The 23,638-nt window shown below is 45.3% G+C and overlaps 1 protein-coding gene across 8 annotated transcripts in view; it reads right to left on the reverse strand.

Moving 5' to 3' along the window:
* The window catches only part of GRIP2 (glutamate receptor interacting protein 2), a 262,009-nt gene that overhangs the window by 20,238 nt on the left and 218,133 nt on the right, over nt 1–23,638 (reverse strand). For all 8 annotated transcript variants that reach the window (XM_064432760.1, XM_064432759.1, XM_064432757.1 and 5 more), the window contains exons 10-17: nt 20,031–20,156; nt 19,233–19,385; nt 18,860–19,046; nt 13,115–13,260; nt 12,416–12,496; nt 3,888–3,954; nt 2,933–3,078; nt 2,498–2,642 (exon numbers count right to left, since the gene is read on the reverse strand). In XM_064432760.1, coding sequence (XP_064288830.1) covers nt 2,498–2,642; nt 2,933–3,078; nt 3,888–3,954; nt 12,416–12,496; nt 13,115–13,260; nt 18,860–19,046; nt 19,233–19,385; nt 20,031–20,156 — 1,051 coding nt within the window. The remainder of the gene's footprint in view (nt 1–2,497; nt 2,643–2,932; nt 3,079–3,887; nt 3,955–12,415; nt 12,497–13,114; nt 13,261–18,859; nt 19,047–19,232; nt 19,386–20,030; nt 20,157–23,638) is intronic.

A 23,638-nucleotide genomic window follows, 5' to 3' on the forward strand; every position in this document is an offset into this window, starting at 1 on the left:
CTTAACTCACCTCAAACACAAAACAGCCCAAGGAGCCATGGGCTGCATGTCCCATCTTGCCCAGAGGGGACATGCAAGAATAGAATTGAGTAACAGGCAAGTGGAAACGTGTAAAAGGGGCTGCTAGAATTTCTCAGCAAGCACTGGGGAGGAGGTGGGTGCATGCATCTTGTAGGGATTAATGTGGCACATGGGCAGTGTCACCATCCTTTTTGCTCCCTGCCAACATGGCTTGGTGCTGGATGCTCCTAGACCAAACACTCCTACAGCTACCCCCATCTACTTGAGCAGGTGGCACTAAAGGAGGCTGGTCTGGCACTTTGAAATGTCAGCAACAGCCAAAAATTGCTCTTGGAGAACCATTACACCTCAACCACAATTCAGTGCTCATGCACACTCCCATGGTCAAGAGGAAGGAAAACACAAGTCCTGTGGCACAGGCTTAAGCCATCTGCAGGCACTCAAGGAGGGGACACAGACAGGAACATGGGAGAGACCCACAGCCACATCAATCTAACAGCCTAAGCTGCTTTTGTAGGTTTCTGTAAGATCAGACACGAGGGGGAAAAAAAGTTCAAGGTCAAGATAAAACCTAAATCATCTGACTCTGAAGCCTTGACTTAGTCAGCCAGTCATCCACAGACAGATGTGTGACAGATCCTAGAGGACAACCTGCCTCCCCCACTGCCAGCAGCCCAAAATGCAGTGCAGACTTTCACTTGTGCCTCTACAAGAATGGCCTGAGGATTCCTGCTATCAGACACTGGGATCAGGTCCCAGTGTCAGTACTGGTGAACCATGTCCTGTGCTCCAGCAAGATCATGGATTTGGATTTAAGTCCCCATCCTTCAATCAGAGCCTGGCTAAGGGCATCTGTGGTAGAGACATGAGGAAAGGGACAATTTAGGATAGCAATAGGAGCACCCCTCTTCCCTTGACAAGGTCAAGTCATCCCCTTCTCTCACTCACAAGAGAAAAAAATGCACCTTTCTTGCAAGCAGCATCCATCCCAGTGCTCCTCGCCCTCCCCACAGGGAGCCAAGGTTACCCAGAGACATCCCTGTGCTGCCCTGTCCCCACGCTGTTATCTGCTACTCAGGCACAGTGAGCATGCTGAACAGCTCCATCACTCTTCTCACAAGGCTTTTCATTCCTCACTGGCTGCTCGCTCCTGATCAAAATTCAGTGGTACTGCAGCTCTCGCCTGCACTGCATTTCTGGACACAGCAGTCACCGATGTGCATCCGAGTTCACAGAGGAGCAGCCGTGGAATTGCAAAGGGAACTGAGATCAACAAAGGTACAATTCTGTCTTCTGACACCTGACAGCATTTGAGCTGGCTGTTCTTAACCTCTCTGGTGCTGGGTTGCAGGTAAGTACAGAAGTGCTACAAAGAAACACCTTGGATACTCTGTGGCTACTATTTTATAGGGAAGAAGACCAAACCCTACAGCAACAGGCAGTGACATAAAATCCCCAGTGAGAAGAATCACTAATGACAAAGTCCATCCCCTTCCTTCCCAGGAGGCACAGACCTTCTGCATTCTGCACCAAAGGGAAGCAGTGGAAATGCACAGCAGCGTGCTGAGAGCTCTGGGGACCCAATGCAGTGAAGGACACGGAGCTGTTTCACAGTCCAGCTAAGAGGGAGCATGGTCTTGAAAGAGAAAAAACCAAAAGGCCAGATCTGCTGTCAAACATCCCCAAGGTCTTGCACTTTACAGCAGTTTGTTCAGGGTTTTTTTGTTGCTCTTCTGCCTGTCATCAGCACAAAGTAAGAGACCCTCGGAGAAGCATGAGTCAAGGCTGCTGAAATGATCTATTTACAAGTCACAGCTCCCGTATAGAAAGATTAATTAAGATAGAGTGTATGACTCAGTCCCACCTTATACTCTCAGGAATGTCCTGATCCTTTAAATCCCACACATCCACACATATTCAGACCCAGGCACACAGTAACCTCCCCGGTGCTGGAAGGTAAATCTGCTCCTACGTTTATTCAGTATAAAGGTCTGATGCTTGGGCACACCAGCCTGCACTGACATACCTCACATGTAACACAGTGAGCAACAAGCAAGGACAGGTCAGAATACACCTGAGATCCCTGCTTGCAGCAGGACACACCACTGCAATGGCCATAAGCCAGTTTAGCAACAGGGGAATCCTGGACAGTGGTTTCATAGACAGGCTGGGCACTCTCCTGATACAAGGTGTGCATGGCAAATCCCAGACCAGGAAGCACCTCTGTGGGAGAGGGGCAAAAAAATATGTATTCCTGGCTGCAGACTCACTGGGTCTGACTTTTCCTGAAGTGTCTCTCTCATTGCCCCAGCAGCACAGCCCCCAACACCTGCTTTATGCCACTTGGTACCTTCAGAGCACCTTTCCTCCTTAGCAGACTAAGACACCAAAGAAGAGTTTATGACAACGGAGGAAACTTGGCATGGTTCAAGACCCCTTCTCAAATCAATTCAACTGTTCTCTCCCCAAACCTCACCTCTCTGCCAGCCCTCGTTTAGTCAAGCCTGAAATGACAATGGGATCAAAAGGTTCCTCTGTCCCAGAGATGGTTATTCCCAAGGGGCCTCCATATCGTTTCAGCTCCACCGTGTAGATAATAGCACCAGTTGTCTCCTGCTCATCTGAAAGAGAAAACAGAAATGCTGAATTCTTGCCACTTCCCAAATAAAAGTAGTCATAGGAAAGACTTGAAGCCTCTAGAAGCAAAAGCCAGAAGTCTTCAGTGACACTCATACCAAATAGGATTTTAACCTTCCAGACATCACTTAAGGGCAGAATAACAAAAATAGACTATAATCAATTGGAAAGTGGTGACTGGATAGCAGCAGCCCTTATCTTTGTTAGTTTGCACAACCTATTGGGAAATGTCATTACAGTGGACAGGCACCAGTTTGCATCAGGATTTCTGTACCAGAGTTATCTTCATCCTTCCTAATCTTCAATTTGACCAGGTCTTCACACTGCCTTAAAATCTGCACAGCATCCTCCATTGAGCAATTGTCGAGTCGGATGTTATCAATGGCTAACAGCTTGTCTCCAGGCTCCAAGGTGCCAGTTCTACATGGAGAGGAAAAGAAAACTAAGAGTACATTTGTATTTGCCTTTCAGATCCCACAACACATTCAGTTCTGCAGTGGAAATGACAATATTAAGTTTTTACTGTCCTTGATCTTTTCTGGAAAACAACCATGAGCTGAGTCTGGGACACCTGTAATTTTAAAGAGAGGAAATTTGTGTAGAGCATGTACCCAGACAGAACCAGCCAGGAAGGTTAGATAAATATCCTGGGCAACCTATAACCCTGAAAATGCCTGATGTTTAACTGACCGATATCCTATCCCTTATGGAAACTCCCATGTGAGCACTCTTAGAAATAAGCCATACAGCCACACTAAATTCCTCTGAACGCCTTGCTATGAGATCTTGGATCAGAGGGGAAGTCAATAAATCCTGAGTTATTTGCACAGTTCTCCACCAGTGCCCACAATTCACTCACTCTGTTCACCAAAGCAGGAGCTGGGACATGGCAAACTACCTGATGAGCCATAGCACCTCCTGGGATATAGGAAGCTCTTTACCACATGCTCTTAAATGCTAAACATTCATCTCCTAGAGACACAGCAGACATCTAAACCAGTGCCCTGGTCATCTTCTCCATTAGCTCAACTCTATTCACTTCAATACAGACAATTTTTATTGCAAACCCTACTGTGGTCAAAGAAAAACCTCTAGTGCTGAGATCTCCTTGGATTCTGGAAATATCCAGACCCAAGTGTTGCTGCTTGGGCTACATTCAGCTCCTCTGGTAGACATTCATGGAAGGCCATTTTGCAGTGGGTTAGACAGATAGAAAATCCTGCACTCACCTGTGTGCAACACTCCCCTTCTTGATGTCAGAGATGATCAAAGGATCCCCAAGCTTTCTGCTTGCAGCTGCAAAAGAGACACGTGGTACAAAGCCTGGTGGTGACTTTGCTGTGGGGGACAGGCATGGTAGATAGGTAATGGGGAGAAGCAGCCATAAGGAAAGGGGATTTATATTTCCATCACAAAATGATGCTTCACATTTGAATTCTGGAAGCCTCTCCAGAAAGAAAGAAAAAAACCCAAAACATAAATCCCTGCAGTTTGTTCATTGCCCTTTGCCCAGGTCAATTTCCTTTGGACTCCTGAAGGAGAGGACATGTGGTGTCCAGCAGCAAGAGGTGCCCAACAGGAAGAGGTGGCACTGCCAATCCCAGCACTGTTGAACACTCCTCACCACCCCTCACACACAAGAAAAGGGAGCCAAAGGCCGTGGCTGCAGTCACAATTAGCACTGCTGCCTGGAGAGCATCCAGCTCTGCCCCATGCTCCATACAAGCATTTCTATGTTCTTCAAGTAAAGTGGGCTGTGAAATTTTCCAGGTGGAAAATAACCCAGTGAAAAAGCTCAGTTTTTCAGCTGGTTCAGCTCTCTAGGGCACTTAATCATACAACCAGATGAATCAGGGATGGTTTGTGCTGGAGCTGGAAGGGGTGGGTGGTTTCCAACTCGTGTCTCCTGGCCGACCCTGATAACTTTTTCAGCCCATGAGATGTGAATACACATCTCTGGGAGCATTTACATTTTCAGACTTGCTTGCAAGATCTGCTGCTCTCCTGAGATACCCAAGAGAGATTTATGACTCAAACTCCTCCTGACCTCCTTGTCATGCACACACCAAACATACATCAAGAAAGAGCATCCATTCCGCCCTGCATCCTTCCCTCCTGCCTTGCTATGGGAATTGCATTGCCTCATTTAAAGTTGACAGAGCTTCTCAGCTTCTCACAAAAACTGTGTGGGAAGAAAGAAACTCACAGCCTTTGAAGATATCAGGTGCAGGGCAGAGATTAAAATATCTGTAAGGCACGTGGCACCAAACACACAGAGATCCACCTGCCTGAACAGCAGTTAGAGAGCACCCACAAAGTCAGACATAGTAAGTGTTTACCAACCTCTCTGCCCTAGATTTTTCTGTTGTTTATATTCATTTATGAGATTTTAAAACATATGTCCAACCCAACAGCTTTAAGGATATCCTCTCCTAGAAATAACCAAACCTTCTGTACTAAAGAGAGCAAAAAGACAGCCAATCTCAGTCATGGCAAGGCTGAGAACCACAGTGAGGTCAGACAGCAAAAAGCAGACTGTGACTGATTTTATAATAGTCACAGCAATGTGACTGCTGAATGGTACAGAGCCTGGAGGAATCCTTTTCCCCATGTTTTACTGGAGCCTGGTACCAGACAATTTTGGACTGGACACTCATGCTCTGCTTCTCTCTGCAGATCTAAGGGAGAAAGATGTGTGGAGATTCCCAGAGTGCTTGTGCCTATATTCAGCTTGTCCACACCATGGACCAGACTGCAGTGAGGACAAGAGAATCTGGGCAAAGCTGAGCAGTGGGAACAAGGGTGGGGCTCAGGAAAAAAAAATTCAGAAATCCCCACACTGACGGGGAAGGCCACACACCATGGACTAACAGCACAGGGATTGAGATGTACCACTCTGGTAAATATTACTGTTGCATTCCTTTTCAGTATAGGACATGTATTTGATGCTGACAGAGGTGTGCAGAGTGGTGTCTGAGCAGCAGTGAGGGCAGACCCTGTGAGCACACCCTAAGCCCTGGGTCAGGTGGCATTGCTGCATGTTTAATCACTCCCTAGCCTGGTTCTGTCAAAACAATCCAGGTTAGCAAAAATACTTTTCACTGCAAGGTTTGTTTACTAGTTTCAAAGCAGAGGCAGTGTGACAGAAAGGGGTTAGGAAGGATCCTAACCTGTCCTGGTGGAGGGCTGCAATGGCCATCTCTAACCTGACCGAGCCACAGCTGAACAACATGTCTGGAGAGCATGAACACCAATAGAGCAGAGGGAGGGGAGAAAAAAAAAGTCAAGCAAGCAATCACAGACAAAAACATGCCTCAAGCTCTGCAGGATTTATGTTTATCTCAGTGTCTGCCTTGCAAGTCCTGTGACATGTGGGGGGATCCTGCACACAGTCAGTCTCTGAGCAGAGAACCAGACCTTGTCCTTCTGAAGCTCCACAGTCAGTGTCAGCACTGAACACAGCACGAGCTTCCCATGACAGAAGCAAGGGTAACAAACCAAACAAGTGCTTTATCCATTAGAGAACAAAGCAAGTTTTAAGGAAAAATCATTCTGGGTTTTGTTTGCAGACTTTTTATAGAAGGTTTGCTCTCAGAACAGATTTTCTTGAGACCTGAGTTAAATGGAAGAGCGATATACAACTGCATACAACTGTCCCTACTAGCAGAGAACTCAAACTTTAATAAATGTAAAATGTAAAGGTAAAACATTCTAAATATTCAGCACAGAATCACTATAGAAACATTTGGCTTTGAAGGGACCTTAAAGATCATCTAGTTCTGCTCATGGAACAGGGACACCTTCCATTAGACCAGGTTGCTTAAAGCCCCACCCAACCTGTCCTTGAACACTTCCAGGGATGGGGGATCATCACATTACATAATTTCTTAATGTGAAATGCAAAGACTTTATAAAACCATCAAATCTGAACGGTAAGTTTAGAGAAACTTAATGAATAACCATGTTCTCTCAAGAGGCGTAAGACACAAGGTTAAGATAATGAAATCTCACAACACAGAACAGAGGCTTGTTGTTCATTCTAAAAACCTGTAGTTACTGACTCCATTAATTAACCTTTGGCATCCCAAAGCCCTTTCTGGCACCACAGCAGAGTGTCCAGATGGGCTTCCTGCCTGTCTGCTGGGATAAGGTTGCCCTGAACACCCCTGAGAATCACATTTTTAACCATCTTGGGCCATTCATGCAGGGTGACAATGTTTCTCCCTGCAACAGCTGCCTGTCTGACGGTGAGAGAGCTGCAATTTCACTGAAGGAGTGGCTCAGCAGAGGTCAGAGCCATTAGATACGTGAATCCCTGGTGAGATTTTGAATAGACAATTTCCAATTTGCCTGCAATTAAAACAGCACCAACCTAAAGTACATCATTATTAGGGCTGTGGTCTTTGGCATTAAGACATTTGCACAGATGAATAAAGCCTCCTTATCCATTAATTTCTGCTGTTAATGTGGTTATATCTCTTCAGAGGACATTGTCTTGGGAACTCTGTTGCAGGAAGGCACAGTTTGGACACTCAGCCTTGCCTCTGGGTTTTGCTCTCCTGTGTGTGAAATGGAGATGGCAGCAAAGGAAGGCAAGGGAAGAGATGGAGGCAGGAGCTGGCGTGCAGAAACCCATGCTCACTCCCAGCAGGCATCCTGGCTGTGGCCTCCATCTGCCAGGACAAGCCATGTCAGGTGGAAACAGACCCTTTTTCAGACCCATTTGTATTTTTGGTGGATTCACCAGTACAAAAAGGTAGTTTAAATCTGCTCCAGTGGCCCAGAGAAGGCTCCATAAATCAACAGCTGGTAAAGGTAGAAGCATGTGGTGGGGAAGAAACTCAAAATGAAAACACTGCTTGGCAGTGGTGACAGGGCAGTGATAAAAAGGTGAATTGATCAATACTGTTATTTACTTTTTATAAATTGCTTTCAGTCTCTCTGCTGGGATTGTGGCTAACTCAGTGTTTACACTGTGATGGATGACGAGGCCAGGAACACATGTCCGGTTTGTGTTTTTAATAGAATGCATAATGACTTGTACTGGTAAATTATTCCCCTCCAAGGAGCACCAGCACATATTTCACAGGCATCAACCTGTTAAAAATGCCCTTTGTTATTGACCAAGCCAAAGCAACGCTGCCAATGTGTAATTAAAGAAATTATAATAATGCCACAAGAATGCATTTAAATAAGAAACATTTTTAAATTGGAAATAACAAAATCAGAAACCAAATAATCTCAGGATAGCTAAGGAATGAGAAAAGGAAAAAAGTGAATAAGAATTGATTACAAAGAGCAGCAGTGAAAATCAAATCCTCAGTACCCAACTTTTTCCTCTATCATTCATTAAGTTTAGCAGCAGGTGAATAAATTATCAGTGCCTCCAGCAGGATATCTGCCTCATCACAGATCCTTTTCCTTTCACAATCTCCAGGTAGCAAAAGCAGATCAGGATATCCCACCAGGATAAAAGCACTGGAGTGAATCAGCTGTAGTGTGAGTGAGGGGGCAGGACAGGTGGCTGCTGAGCCTGCCCCGCCTGCAGACACACTCAGCTGGGCTGGTGGCAGGGCACAGGCTAATACAGAGCCAGCAAAACTAGATTTGCTTGGCTCAGAGATCCATCTTCTCACTAGGACAGTGATTACACTGCTTAAGCGACTTAATCGAAGTTATCTATCTACCCAAATTCCGGTTTTATCACCTGCAAGCAGATATACTGCCTACTCCTTATCTGCAGTACTTCACACCAAGGGCACAGGAATTGATTTGTTAAGATATATAAAGGTAATTTGATAAACAAGCTATATAAAGCATTAATGCATATCCAAAATTAATGGCAATTTCAGTATCTCTTTAAACAGCAACATCAACACACCTCTACCCTACAGTGAATGTCACAACCAGCCCTTGGAGAGGATATTTGAGACAGGAAAAAAATCCCAAACTCTCAATACAAAAGGTAATCTTTTGTGTAATCAACTATCATTTTCCAGAGGGGAATAACAAATCTATACCTTATTTTAAGAGGAGAAGTATTGAACATATGAGAATAGAATTATTATTACCTTCTCACTGCTGGAGATTTTAATTTATAAGAGATTTACAGAAAACTTTCAAAGGCATAACTGCATCATTAGAACTGGATGCAGCCAGCAAGATCAGAGCATTTGAGGCATGAGTTCTGCTAATGGAGATGGGTAGTTCAGGCTAACAAGAGTCAAATCTTCACATCCCTGTGTAAAAACTCTTGGTTTACCAGTATTTGCATCCTCATTATTTTAGCCCAGAGGTTGCTGCAAACAGGTAAGCTTCAGAGCTCTTTGAGCAGAAAGGAGCATGCTCTGTTCTTCAGCCAGAGTAGCTGCTCTACAAACAAATGCCCTTCTCTCTGGTACAGAGTCTGAGGTACTGGAGCACAGAGAAAATGAGAGTTTAGTTGGCTTTGTGTCTCTTCACTTCTGGACAAAGCGCATGGAGCAGCACACACGTGGCAGCTTGTTGTTGTTTAGCATATTGAAGAGACTGAAATGAAGCTTGAGGGCACAGAGATCCCTCAGGATCAAAGCAGTGTCAGGGAGAGACTCACCCCTTGGCTTTTGTACTCATCCTTTGAGGAATGGAAAGGGACATAGTGCTGCATGGATGTATTTCCACCATGTATCTTGATTTGCTGTGTCCCTTTGCCACACTGTGTTTGAGCAGGGGGAAGAAACCCATCCATGCTCTCAGACCACAGCTGGAGACTCATCCAGCCCAAGCCTTCTCTTTCTGAAAAACCCTGAGATCTCTGAAAGATTAATGCCCTCAGCAAACATTTGCCCCTCACCAGGAACAAGTACGACCCCTCTCTGTATGTTCATCCCAGAACCAGCAGCATCTGCCCTCCTCATACACAAATCTCCTGGGTTTTCAACCATTTTATGAGCATTTCCAGCAGATTTATGGCTCCTCCTACAGCCAGCTCCATTACATGAATTTTTCCAATGCATCCATCAAGAATCCTGCCCTCCCCCCACCCTTTACCTAGTCCATCTCCCAGTTAGCTCTGAAAGCCACAGCACAGCAAGAACTTGATCACATTTATTTCTGGAGTGCTCCTCTGATGAGGTCGTAACACTTTCTGCCCATTTAAGAAGGCAGAGGCAAACCTTCCTAGGCAGAGGAATGAACTACAGAGAAGCCAGCTGAAGCCAAGAGGTAAAACTCAATGAAAGCAACTCATCTTACATCTGTAGTGTAGCTAGACTATAAAGTTCACGAATAAACCCAATTCTGTGCCATGACAGTGCAGTGGATCTTCTTCTGACCCCTTCACCTTGTCATCTACTCAAGCTGCTCCGGTTTCACAGAGTAGGGAACAGGAATCCAATGCAAGAGGCCAGTAAACCAAGTCCTTTAGAACAGTAGTTATATACTTTTCCATTTCAGAAGGAAAGCTGTAAAAGCTGTTTCTAGATCTACACAAACACTCAAGTCAGCAGAACCGAGAGGAAAGGAACTGAGCAAAACAGAGAAGGGTTATTTTTACTTCTTTTCTTTTGCTGCTTGCATCACATTCCTGCATGCACATCATGTCTCTGCAGGAAGTACTTAACATAAGGCTGCTTGCTTTGGTTTTAATGTTTGAAACTGGCATATTTATCTGCCTGGTCAGAGGCAAAGAGAAAAAATGATGATCTAATTTGCTAAGGATCATGTGGACATAGGTTTATATAGACTAATATATGAAAACAAAATTAGGATTAATCTTGAATTTCATCCTTGCCACCACATTTTCTGAGTGCCTGACTTTTTTTTCCATTTGTAAGTATAATTTTGGCTTTGACTCAGAAAACAACTGCAATATATTTTAGGTTTTTGCATGTGCATTACTTAAATAATGTCCTACAAACATGTACAGCAATCAAAAAGATCAAATCAATTATAGTGTTAAAAAGCTGCTTTGTAGTTGAATAATGGGCATCTATTTACAACCCAGGGGTCAGTTCCTTTCTATTAGCAGTGATTTCAAAAAAGTGTGTGAAATCACTTCTTTTAACAAATTTGAAATGAAAACCTTTCCAACATAAAAATATGTTTGAAGTGTAAATGCACATCTGAAGCAGATCCCGTTCAAATAAGACTTCACAAATAAAACTTCTGTTCTTGCCAGCAGCTCCCAAGTTCATTTTACTCTAAATATAAACTAAATTTTGAAACTTAATAGGACCTTGCTGCAGCCAGTTTTTGCTACCAGAGCCATTACCCTGGGTTGCTCCCTGAGGCTGGAATGCCAAGGCAGTGTCAGGGCAGCAGGTTGGAACCCAGCAGAGTCTGCACCATGCATTGCTCCCCACCAGTGAAATGCCATTATAGACAGCCTGCTGCTTTCAGAAAGCTCTTTGATGCCTTCAGACAATAACTGCTACCAAGATAAATGTTAAATACTGTGATATTATTTCTCAGGATTGTCCTTGTGGCACAAATAGGGGAAGCTGAGAAAAGGGAGAAGAAATATCACTAGGTGCAAAGGCATCATCCTGTCAATGCTCCAGTCACTGAGAATCATCCCAGTTAGACCAGAACACTTCCAATTAACTCTCTAACTAATGCTGTAAATGTCAAGAGGTAATTACCACAGCTTCTCTTTTAATGAAACCTAGTTTTCAAGTGTCCCTTGTGACTCCATTCCCCAGACACAGCTGGGTCCGTGCTCTTGAGGGCTTAGGAAAGAAATCCCATTACTGCCGTCTCACAAACTGCTCTGCTTCAGATCAGAGGTGGTGGCAGTCTCTGGGCATGGCAAACCTCACATGATTCAACTCACTTTACCCAGAAGTGAGAGAGGGATGAGAGATCCAAGACCTGCATGTGTTTGCCATACAGGAAAAATTCACTGACATAACAAGACCCCAGGTTAGCCAGAAATTTGGGATGGGTCTGCCTAGATCATCCTCCTACAGCATCCTCTCCAAAGAGGCCAAAAGATCTTTAAATGAAAAACTGTGTTCAGAAGGGAAACAGAGATAATTAATCAAGTGAGCAAAGTGAGAGAAAGAAGAGAGCAAAGACGAGAGAAAAGAAAGAAAAAGGTTTATGGTCTCTTCTCTCAGTGCACACCTAGTCCTGGCACATGGCTCTCTTTCTGCATGGCTTGAGCTTGTAAATGAAACAATTCCTGGCAAACCCTGGAATTTAAAGTGCCTTGCCCTGTCTCTAAAACAAATCCCCCTCTTCATGCTCCTCCTCTTGGCAGTTTCCCCTCTCTACCCTTCAAGCTGTGGGATTCACCTCTTACTTGTTTTCCTCCCTGCGCCTCTTTTTGCAAGGGTCCCACCAGACCCAGGCAATTCTTTTTTAAAAGAACATAATACAAGTGTGAGCAAGAAAATAAAAATAATTAGACTAGACTAGACTAGACTAGACTAGACTAGACTAGACTAGACTAGAATAGAATAGAATAGAATAGAATAGAATAGAATAGAATAGAATAGAATAGAATAGAATAGAATAGAATAGAATTCTGCACCATAGATCAAGTGATCAGTTGAGACGCATCCTTTGTCCCAACCCTTCCTGCAGCTGCTTTTCTCTGCAGCTGCCAGCTCATGGAGGCAGGAACCACACATCTGATTTATTGTGGGATAAATCACGAGCACTGGAGTGCCACAGAAACCCCACATGATCTTATCTCTCTGTAGAGTCTTCTAAAATGCCTGTGTGGAAAGCAGAGGCTCTTGCAACTGCTACTGCAAGTCTGAGCAATACTTACAGCTGATTGTAATTCCAAGCTCTACACCTCTTTTCTTGGGCAATTTAACGTGGAAAGTACCGCTGCTGGGTATGACAGACTCTATAAAGCAAAAAACAAACAAAAAAGGAGAAAAAAGAGAGTTTTCAGTTGCATGGATAGTTTCTTTGGAAACAAGAAAACAAGCCCATGAAGCACTGCTTTATTGGTTCAAATAAGGTTATCTGAGGCCCTGTGGACTTCAGGTTGAAATTTGGATTCTCATTAAAAATACATGCTCTGAACATCAAGTTAAGTGCTCGCATCACACAGTATTTCAAAACTGAAGCAGGTCTGTCAACATAAATGGAAAAAAAACAAATTAATACAAACCTGCACTTTATACCTAGCCTACAGCTTTGGCTCCCTCCTGGCTTCAAGGCCACAAATGAATATGAATATTATTCCTATTAATGAGAAAATATTTAAAGTGTGTCCTCTTCATCTACTCCTTAGGCTTATCTCAGCCAAGCAATGAACACAGAACATTTATGAAAGGATCAGAAGAACCCTCCACTTCAGAGCACGTTAGAGAACAACAAGAAAGGGAGCAGGTCCTCACGGGGTTTCTCACTCTTCCCTCTGAGCCTGGTGAATAAGCAAGCTCCCTTCTCTGGGTTAGCAAAGGCACTGGCAGAGTCCCACGGGCAGGAAGGAGGAGCAGTTCCTTTGGGAACATACCTGCGACATCGAACTCGATCTCGAGCACCACTTTGTTGGTGAGCGCCGCGTCCCGCAGGAGCTGGTTGGCCTCCTCCATGGTCCCGTCCTCCGTCGCGATGCCGTTGATGGAAAGGACTCTGTCTCCTACTTGCAGCAGCCCACACCTGCAGTTCACAGTGGGAAAAGAGGGAATGGGAACAAGGAGACAAGGAAAAAGAGGGAAGGAGGAAGAAAACAACCCCACAACCAGCCATGAGTTACTTGTGCCAGGCAAATCTGTTACAAGACACACAAAGTACTGTCATATTCTGCAGAGGAGGCCCCAAAGAGAAAATAACTCGTTTTGTTGTGCCCATCACAAGGTCCCTGGAAGAGCACAAGGAAGCAAACCTTTGTGGGTTTCTAAAGTTCAAACATACTTTGCTCCTAAATAACCATTTCTGGTCACATTCTTTGCAACAACCAAGGTGGGGAAAAAGTAACCCTCGCCTTTCTAAAAATCAACACCATGGCTGAGAAATGAGAATGATAAACACAAGGGAATGTGACTTCCTTCCCTATCTAACCACAAACAGCTCTACCCATGCACCTGCACCCTCTGGAACACAAACTAATGGCACTGAAAATTGCACAGATTCCTCTGCTTAGTTCATGGCAAATACTGAAGCTACAATCCAATAAACTCACTGAAATGTCTCAGCAAATTAGATAACCATTTATCCCTTCTAATTGCATTTCTGGAAGCCAAATGCACAGTGATACCTTTTAACTGCCTTGAAAGGCCAGTGTTATTCCAGCGTGATGGCCTGACAATATAACCACACCTGATCCTTTGGGGCTCTTGGTTTAGACCCACTTTCTCCAGGAAAAGAGATCAGCAGGATTTTTACTTTGGAAGGAGAACATGATGGCAAGGCTATGTTGGAGATGTACTGCTACAGCACAGTTAGTCTCTTGGGATCCCCCTGCATTTATAAGCAAGGTGTTTTTCATACATTCCTACACTCAGTATCCACCCACATTCCCTTTTTTTTACACGTACTGCAACACCAGCAAGATGATCCTCCAAGTTATCTCCCACATTATCTCAGTCAGCTCCCACCTGAGCTGGCCCATGGGTCTATAACAACAAGACTGCAGTGCTCCCTGCAACCAGGGGAAATTGCTCATCTTCCTTCTCCTCTACCAGTTGTTCACTTTAACTACATCTTTTTAGACTTTCCACTTATCACCTGGCTGTCCACTAGATCAGAGCTTGGGAAACCACTCTTCACTCATCACTAACATAAGCTACAGAGTGGTCTCCAGAAGAGTTTTAGGGTTATGGCATCAAGTATAAGGTTCCTCTCAAAATGTGGCGTTATTTTACTACAAAGATTCTCCAGAAAACAATAGTTAGCCTGTTTTAAGCCTTCTCCAGGGAATCTTTATTCCCTTCCTGTTTAATGATCAAACACATCTTTGTCTTCCCCTTTCTTTCACAGATACCTCACAGAAGACAGCTTGTTTTTTACTAAACCTTCCAGTCACTCTTCATCACTCACACCCAATTCAGCTGTAAGAAAACACAGCACCACAGCTCCAGGCACACAAAGGCATCAAAGGCGACAGACACTTGACTGTATTATTCATGTCCAAACAACAGGATGTATATGAAAGGCCGAGTTATCAAGAAAAAGTACACACATCTGAATTCAAGAAAAATGAACAAGCACAACAGCTTGTGCCAGTGGCCCATCAAAAGCTGAGATAGTAACAAGTTCGGAGAGAGCCCAGGGAAGTTATTTTACTGGTAGGAAGGTATATTCACACTTCTGCCTGAGTTCATGCCATCAATGGAAAAATGCTGGCTACTTTATGAGATGCAAATTAGAGCTGTTTGTTCAAGGATTCTTGGATTAGGACAGACAACTCCATGATGTATAAATGAACCCACCCTTGTGAATAAATTACATCGAGTTTAATTGCAGTCCTTTACTGGACTTGTGGCTATGCAGAAATATCAGCTTATAAATATCAAGGTGGCACCGAGTACAACAGAGATGACTCCTCTGTCACCAAGAGGTCTCTTGCTATGGCAGCACCTTTTGCAAAGGAGGGATCAACAGCTGCATCACTCAGACATCACTGTCATCTCAAGCTCACACAGGGACACAATCCACTTTAGCACCACTCTTTCAGCCACAAGGGCTGGGAGCTCATAGGATAATATTACACTGCATCAAAGCAAACGTTTGCCACTTTTCCCACCAGAGCTGCCTTCTCCCAGAACAGCCATTTCTCATGGTTTTTCACTCAAGGTGCATTTGCCTGAGTCTTTTACAGCCAACAGCTCTGTTAGGTCAAAGGTATTTTATTTCTTTTATTATTAGCCACAGTTAATCACAGTTGTTTAAACCCTGGTCTTGCAGATATGTAGAACTTTGTAGTGTGATGCCACAACCTTCTGGCTTCCTCTGCCAAGTACAAGGAGGCCTGACATTTCTTGTTAACCCTTCAGAATCATTCCAGAGACATCCATCTCCAGCTGTTATGAGTCCTTGCATTGGGAGTGGAGCCTGGGGAGCCAAGGGTCTTGCAGAGCTCTCCTTTGCTCTGCCATGGGATCCTACAAGAATCTTCAGACAGTTTTTCCAAAGAGAAGGCATTTGTCTCAGAGACACTCAGTCTAACATTAGCACCTAAAAAGTGCTTTCAGACTATGGGAGTAGAAGTGTCTTAAAATCAGAAAGAACAGGAGTACAGGCATCTCCTGGAGGAAAAGACAGCACCATGGATGTGCTGGAGTCCATGATGGGAATATCTCCCTGGGGTAGAACAGATTTGCATTTTGCCATGACTCATTCCTTGGGCTTAAAGACAGCAACAGAGCAGCGGAGGCGTCTTGTTTAATACAGAGCAGCACATATTCAAGCCTTGGGCAGGATCTACACTGAAGAGCTCACTCAGCATCATCCACATCTGCATGGTCACTCCAGCAGTGCGGGGAGCAGCTGTGACTGTGGCCACACTGCTGGATGCAGAAACATCCCTTGTGCCCCTTAGACAGCCTGCACAGGTCAGACATGCACATCTGTGTGTCTGCACATCTGTGCCTGCACGTTGGTGGGTGGGTCTCAGCCCCTAATGGATTAAAGCTCTGCTGACAGCTTCAGCCAGCTGCTAAACTTCGCTTTTGCAAACTATTCATACTCAAAAGGCAGAAACACAATGATCAAACAACTGTGTCTGAGCAGAGCTACAAAACATGTAGCTCAGCAGGAAGCATTGATTTTGGATACCAGGATGGAGAAGTCAGATACTCTCCCTCTGCTGCCAATGACAGCTGTGGGAGGAAGGACACAAAAGCTGTGTGCTTCAAGGCAGCCAAGAGGGGATGTCAGGCTTCGTCCCCTTCTACCCTCCCTGCTGATAACAGGGGCTGAATCACTGTCTCGTTCAGAACCCAAAGGCTTCATCATGCACCCTGGAAACAAAACAACAGGTGGGGAGGGAGGTCTATTAGAGGCTATTTGCAGTAAAACAAATCACAAGTCAGACAGGTGCAAATTTTTTGCATCAAACCTCTTGGCACAAGCTAGCACAAAGCAGACAAAAATGTGAGGCAGCCCAACATCCCTGAAAAGAGGGTGATGTCATGCACCTCCCTGGTAGTGCTCACTTGCTGGGCACCCCAGAGGCAGCTCCTCTACAACAATCCAGATGGACAAAGCCAGTGAGGATCACGTGCTTGTACAACAGCACATTCAGATCCACAGATTTTGCAGAGTGTGTGAACATCCAGATCAGATTCAGGTTGCTAAACCTGATCCCTATATCCCCAAAGCTCACCTTTTTGGCAGAGAGCAAAAACTGCAGCACAAGAAAGAGCACAGTCCAGCCTCAGCTGGGAGCCCAGCCTGGTAAAGGGGATGAAAAGGGCTCTAATGTCTTGGGCTGCAGCTACAGCAGAACAGGGAATAAGGTATCTTGAATGACAGAGCAAAGAGCTCTATGAAACAGCAAGAAACAAAAAATGAAATAAAAACATAAAACTGCCTTTTTCACTTCACTGCAAACCCAGTGCACTTATCACTTCAAGATGGGGAAGAAAGACAGCATTTTCCTGCCAGCTAGGAAGAGCAGTATGGTTTAGGAAAGAATGAAATGCACAGCAGAGATTTAATCCCCAAATCAAATCCAGGCTGCATATGCAGAGAGGATTGCTCCCAGTCTGCAGAAAGCAGCAGCCAGAAGAGCGTGAATGCTGCCGGGCAGGCAGCACAAGGGCGAGCACGGGAGTGACACATCAGAGCCAGGCAAGGCTGCACTGCCAGTCACTGCTTTTCCTCCAGGCTTGGCAAGAGGATAAAGCAAAGCCAGGCAGATTTCAGCACTTCTCCCTCATCCCCTGGGACACCAGGCTTTGTTGCTGCCTGATTTATAAAAGGAGTTTGGTGCTTTGCAACATGAACCAAGTTCACCCACAACAGAGGATAAAAAAACCCTAATGCCATCACCTTAATTTTTAAACCCTGTTTGGAAACAATCAAACAAACAAAAGGCATAACAGGCTTTTAAAATCTCTCTTAACCTGCATCAAGACAGCTCTTTTTCCTGTGCCAGCCTCTTGTCATTGTCCTCCCACAGACACAAGCACCAGGTACTCCTCTTCCACCTTGCCTCTGCATTGGCTGACCAGAAAGGTTACAACACAGAGACTGGTCTGCACAGCAAGGACTAGCATTTCATTTTGCAGACACTTTCCCTGCCATATGAGTCTACAACTCCCCCATGTGCTGTTTTTCTGGGCTGGCTTGGAGACACCAAACCTTCAGCACATGCTGATGGGGCCATCAGAGACTTCTCCAAGAAAGGCTCTGCAGCAGCCACTGTGTACTGCTACATTGCTGCACCTTTGGCACCCTTAGGGAGGAGAGGCCACAGTGGTAATCAAAGGTGGGAAGAGAAATGAGCACAGGGACATTAAGTTCCAGCCTAAAGAAGAGAGAGAGATCAAGCCATGCTAGGACTTGACCTGTTTAGTAACAAAAACCTTACCAGAAGACACCTAGATTGTAGTGCACAGACACTCGAGCAGACTCTAAATCCAGCCAGCAGCACTCTAAATCCAGCATTGGGTGCAGCTGAACTCTAGGGCTGAGGCTCCACCACTGGAGAAGTCACTGCTCCCTGTGTCCTCAGGGTAATAGAGAGCAGTTAATGCTGCTCCTCCCTTCTGCACTTTTTCCAGCCTTACACTGCCAAAAGCAGGAGGGATTAACTGCAGCATCTACCTGCTCCTCAACTAGAGCTCTATCTCTGTAGTTCAAAGCCTTGTCTTTATGGCCAGTTCATACAGCTGGGTTTTGCTACAACAAAATCAGTGAAAAAACATTTTGCAGGGGCCACTTATTTTGACCTTTCCCCTTTTTGGCACCTATACAAAAGATTTATCTTTCAAAGAGGAATTTAAAAAAAAAAAAAACAAAACCAAAAGAAAGGGAATGGCAATGGCACTCTCACACAGACACACACTCCCTTCCTCCTCCTCCCAGACCAGCCGCAGCCTGGTGCCAAGACGTTCACCTGGGGTGCGAGGGAGGCCGCGGTCAGCCGACGAGTGCAGAAATGGCAGTGACAGTAAACCATGCCCAGTGAAGAATGGGAGATATTACAAGGATGATAGTAAATATCTAAATGAGCCTCTGAGGAGAGAAAACAAACCAAACCATGAAATGTTCAGTAGCAGCACCGTCAGCATCCAAGGGCAAGGTCTCTAACCTCTCTGCCGGGCTGTCAGGCTCAATAAAACGGACGAGAGGTGGGGAAGACAGAGTTTCCGTAGCAAAGATGCCTCCCTGGAGCTGAAGTCCAAAGCCATTCAGAGGGTCTCCCCTGAGGATCACCTCTGTCGTCTCCGTGTGAACTATCTGCCCGCCAGGACCCACCGTGCTGGAGGCCAGTGACACTGAGAGGATGAGAGAGACAGAAGGTCAGGGCAGCCATGGTCAGCATAACAGCCTGGGTCCAGACCTTGGACTGGATGAGGGAGCCACTGACAGTGCTGAAATGAGTGGCTCTACCCCAGCTAACCATTGACAGCAAGGATGGCAAGGCAAGCGTGCATTTCCCCTCCAACCCAGCCTGCTCTTACGTGAGCTCTTGTGCTCCTTCTTCTTCTGCCTCCTCCTCAGCATGGTGGTGCGGGGGCTCATGGGGTGGGAGCTGCGAGGTAGCGTGTTGGAGTTCTGGCACGGGAATCCCTGCGCGTTCATGGTGGGAGACGAGAAGTTGGCAGCCACCAGAGCTGGGGACACACAGAGGACATTAGGGACATGCACGGGGGCTGCAGCAGTGGTTCACTACTAACAGTGTCACCAAACACCTCATGGGTATGGAGCAGCTCCTCCTTTCCAGTTCCAGGGTACAAGACTCACGGAATGTTTGCTTCCAACAGTTTGGACACAGTGCAATGTGTCCTCTTCACTATCTTACTGCCACAAGGCCAGAAACCTGGAGCAGCACAGAGCCCACTCCTGACAAGAAGGGCATCTACAGATTTTGAAGTAGCCATAATCCTGCTGTTAACAAGCAGTATGGCACTAGGGCTGAGCTGGATGAGCTGCATCACATTCCTACACAACACCAGAGACACCCTTCCCTGTCCCACAGAAACTCATTTTTGCTGTATGAAACCAGGCATGGAACGTGGGGTTACAGGATTGGGTGCATGGGTCTGCCCAGCACACTGCTCTTGTCCCAGTTACCAGATCTGTGTGTGCTGGGCTGCAGATACTGATTTTGTACCTCAGCACTGGGCTGTGGAAGCAGAACTAGGTGACTGAGGAGCAAACAAGTGACAAACCACACTATGGATCTGAATATTAAGGAAATGGAGAGGCACAAGAACGAACACAGGCAGGATGAGGGCAATGCCATGCACTGAGGTTACATTTGCAGTAATCCTGTCCAGATGTCTGGGTCCAAGTGGGTGTCTTGCAGTGTCCAGGGTGGTGGGTGTGACAGTAGTTGACACAGGGGTCCCAGCAGTGATGGTGGTCACTCTTCTGCACCTTGACTGATGGCATCCAGGGGAGCAGAAAGTGCCACAGGCAGGAAGGAGAAATGAGAGAAAGAAGAGGTAAGAACCATAAGCCAGGAGATTGCAGAAAAGAGCTTTATACTGACTCTGAACAAGTCAGGACCCAACCACAGCATGTCAAGCATCAGCAGCAAAAATGCAACCCCACATAACCTCATGACACTTGATGCAAAGTGGCAGAAATCCACCCCTTTCCCACAATAAACTTTGCATCCAGTGCCACCAGCCTGACTCAGCCATGCTGGCAGTGCACACATGTCATTACCATTTGCAGTCTCTTGTGTGATGTGCAGAAGCTCCATCCAGCCAGGAGTTTCCTGAAGAGGCCATCAGCACTCTCTGACAGCACCAGGGAAACCTCCTTGTGCTGTTTCCCACCTTGCTGCCAGAGCTGCCCTCCCTGTGACAAGGCTCAATGCCTTCCCACGTGCTGTGAGCACTGTGCTTGGCTTCAGCATTCAGTTGTTTAGCGGCTACTCTTGCACAGGAATGCACACATGGTTGAAAGACAGGAGTAGCAGAGAGCCACCTCCAGCTCACAACAACAAAAAGGGGTTTATACACCACTGCTTAAATTAAGGAGGCCAGCAGCACAGGAAATATGCCAATGCTGTGACAAACATCAAGTGAAAGCATAGCACCAGCATGGCAGAGCCTGTTCAAGGGCACAGCACTGCTTTAACTTTTTAACTTCAACCCTAACCCCAGCACATGCTGGCAGAATCTGTTGCAGTGTGACATCCATCATCTGGAAACCCCTGTTCAGGAACTGCAGCTTTGCAACACCAAGTCACAAAGCCACAAGTCTCTTCTGAAGTGCCTCAAACAGTGCCCAGGCACAGGTCCCTTGTCTGTTCTCACTGATGCTCCTTTTACCCCTGGGCAGCAGAGGGTCAGTTTGGTTTTCCTTGTCCAACACCAGGTTGTTCCAAATCTCTGCACCATGCTGCCTGAACCTGCTTAACAAGCAGGATTTCAAGTTTTTTTATTCAGCTAAGCATGGAGAGCATCCCACAGCAGAGCATCACCGCAGCCACACATTATCCCAGGGTTCTTCATCTCACAGCCACTTGCACTGACATGCCACCATCTTCCCATGAAGGATGACATCTCCTCCTGCCTCTGGGTGCTCTGACCAGGCAGAAATGCCAACAGCACTGGCACTACCAGAACCTTCTTAGGGTGCAAACCTGGGAGAGGGACTTATTTTGTTCACTGAGCCCACCCAGAGATCTCCTCTAAAGGTCATCTATTAGTGCCTTGAACAGCAGAAATCCATTTTCTGTGTGTGTATCACAGGCATTAAATAATTTAGGTCAGATTTGCTAGACAATACAGTGATTATATTTAGTATTTGCTAAACATTTAGTGAGTTTAGCACTTAGTCTATCAAGCTTTTAAAAATACACTTCCAGCTCTGGGGTTTCTATTTTGTATATTTCCAAAGGTAAATTTTGAGCCAGGCAGCTTTTAAAAACAACAATCAAATTAGCTATAGCTAGACAAAAAGAAAAGTTCTTAATAAAATTAAACACTTTGAACATAGGGGACAGAGCTTATGGGCATGTGTACAAAATAATTTAATCCACTTATAATAACTAAAACTCTCCCATTTGTCTATTAATTCTTAGCTCACATTAAGAACAGAAAAAATGTGCCTTTGAAACTCAGCTGTCAGCAAATTCGGGGAGAGGAGGCATTTTGGACAATTCTGTGAAAAAACCCCTACAACAGCCTTCCCCAATCTTTCACACATCATCCCTGCCTGAGGAAACCCATCCATCCCAGCACTGCTCCTGGGCACCATCTGCCCCCACTGATCTTGTGAGCAGGGCATAATCCTCCCACAAACTCTCCAAGTGCCCCCAGAACCACAGAGAAAGCCAACTCAGTTTGACAAATCCCATGCTTCAGCATTAGGCCATATTTTTGCATGGTAAGTGATCCAGCATCAGATCCCTCTCCATCTCCTCCAACCAGATGATGATTGCATAAGAAACCACTTAAAAAATATAATGATGAACACCATGCATTCACAGGCTGAAAGGACTCAGTAATGCATGTGCTGAACAGGGATGGATCTGCATTATATCCTCTCCTCAGTTTCTTTCCCTAGGTTCCACTCTCTTGCCAACTACAAGAGTTTGTTTTTGCAGGGTCCATGTTTCCTCACTCTCTCTGTTTGCTAAACTCAGAAAGAGCAGCCTGTGGAGTTTGCACAGCATCCTTCTCTATGATCCCTCAAGTGTTAAAGAGTTTAATCAAAAGTGGGAACAATTGTTACATCCCTGAGTTTTCATACTCATGTGTTGCAACTGTTGTCCTAAGTTTGTGTTCTGTATTTCTGCCACAGCAAACTCATCTGTGTATGGGGGTTTGGGTAAACAGGCTCTGACCACACCCAGCTGTCCTTCCACAGAGCCTCCTGAGCAGCTGCTCAATGCACATATTCTCAAGAACATTAGGAGGAGGGCACTAATGGAAGGAGGAGAATACTTCATTTTAACAGCCATTGAAAAAGGATTATAGCTTCCCATTTTTTTGTGGGCACAAAGGTCAAATCATCAATTCACTTTGTTAAACTGCTTCAATTCTGCACAATTTGGACTGGACATATAAGGAATTTATTTCTAGACATGGAGATGGTTTTAGGTTTCACTGCATCAGTTTAAGGAAAGCCATAAGATATTTTCTTCCTTTTCCCAAACCTCCCTAGAAGAGAGTGCAAAGAGCAGATATGCCATGGGCTGCTGTGCATCAATACTATTAATATGCATGTCCCTGAGAGACAAGTGATTGAAAATGGTGGAAAAAGGAACAGTCACACCCAAAACACCTGAATTACAAGACTGCCAGTATAGAGTGTAACAAAACTGCAGGCAAGAGCTGCAACAAATACACTAATACTGAGGCCATGGTCACAATGAATTTTAATGGAGAACCTGAGACAACTTCTCACATGGAGAGGGGAACAAACAGTGGGCAACAAGAATGCTCACCTGGGTGAATTCCTAATAATATTTTGCAGGCATTTTGGGCTTGATCTTACTGCAGCCAGAATTTACTTCCTTGGTATTTCTTTTGTATGAGTGATGGAAACCAGCAGCTGCTGGTGAGCTCACTCTACCCCTGGCTGCCCAGACACAGCTGCCTCTCAAGCAGGCTGGTCTGAAAGATGAACACTTGTATTCCAGCTTTGGAAGTTCATCAGGACCCTGTCCAGCTACTGAACTCATCCTTTACAAAGCCTTAACAGGAATCAGCAAATAAAAACTGAGCTTGGAAATGTATTTGCCAGTAGCAAGGTTGTCAAGGTTGTTTTCCTCCCTCTCGATCAAAGTCTCTTATCTAAGGCACTAAGGAAGTACATTGCAAAACCCTGGGATTCCCATCTCCAATTTCCCTATTCAAGCACAGATGTTCAGATGTTGCCTCTTTTCCTATTCACATCCTTGAAG

Source organism: Passer domesticus, chromosome 9 (genome assembly GCF_036417665.1).
Source record: "Passer domesticus isolate bPasDom1 chromosome 9, bPasDom1.hap1, whole genome shotgun sequence".
NCBI classification, from domain to species: Eukaryota; Metazoa; Chordata; class Aves; order Passeriformes; family Passeridae; genus Passer; species Passer domesticus.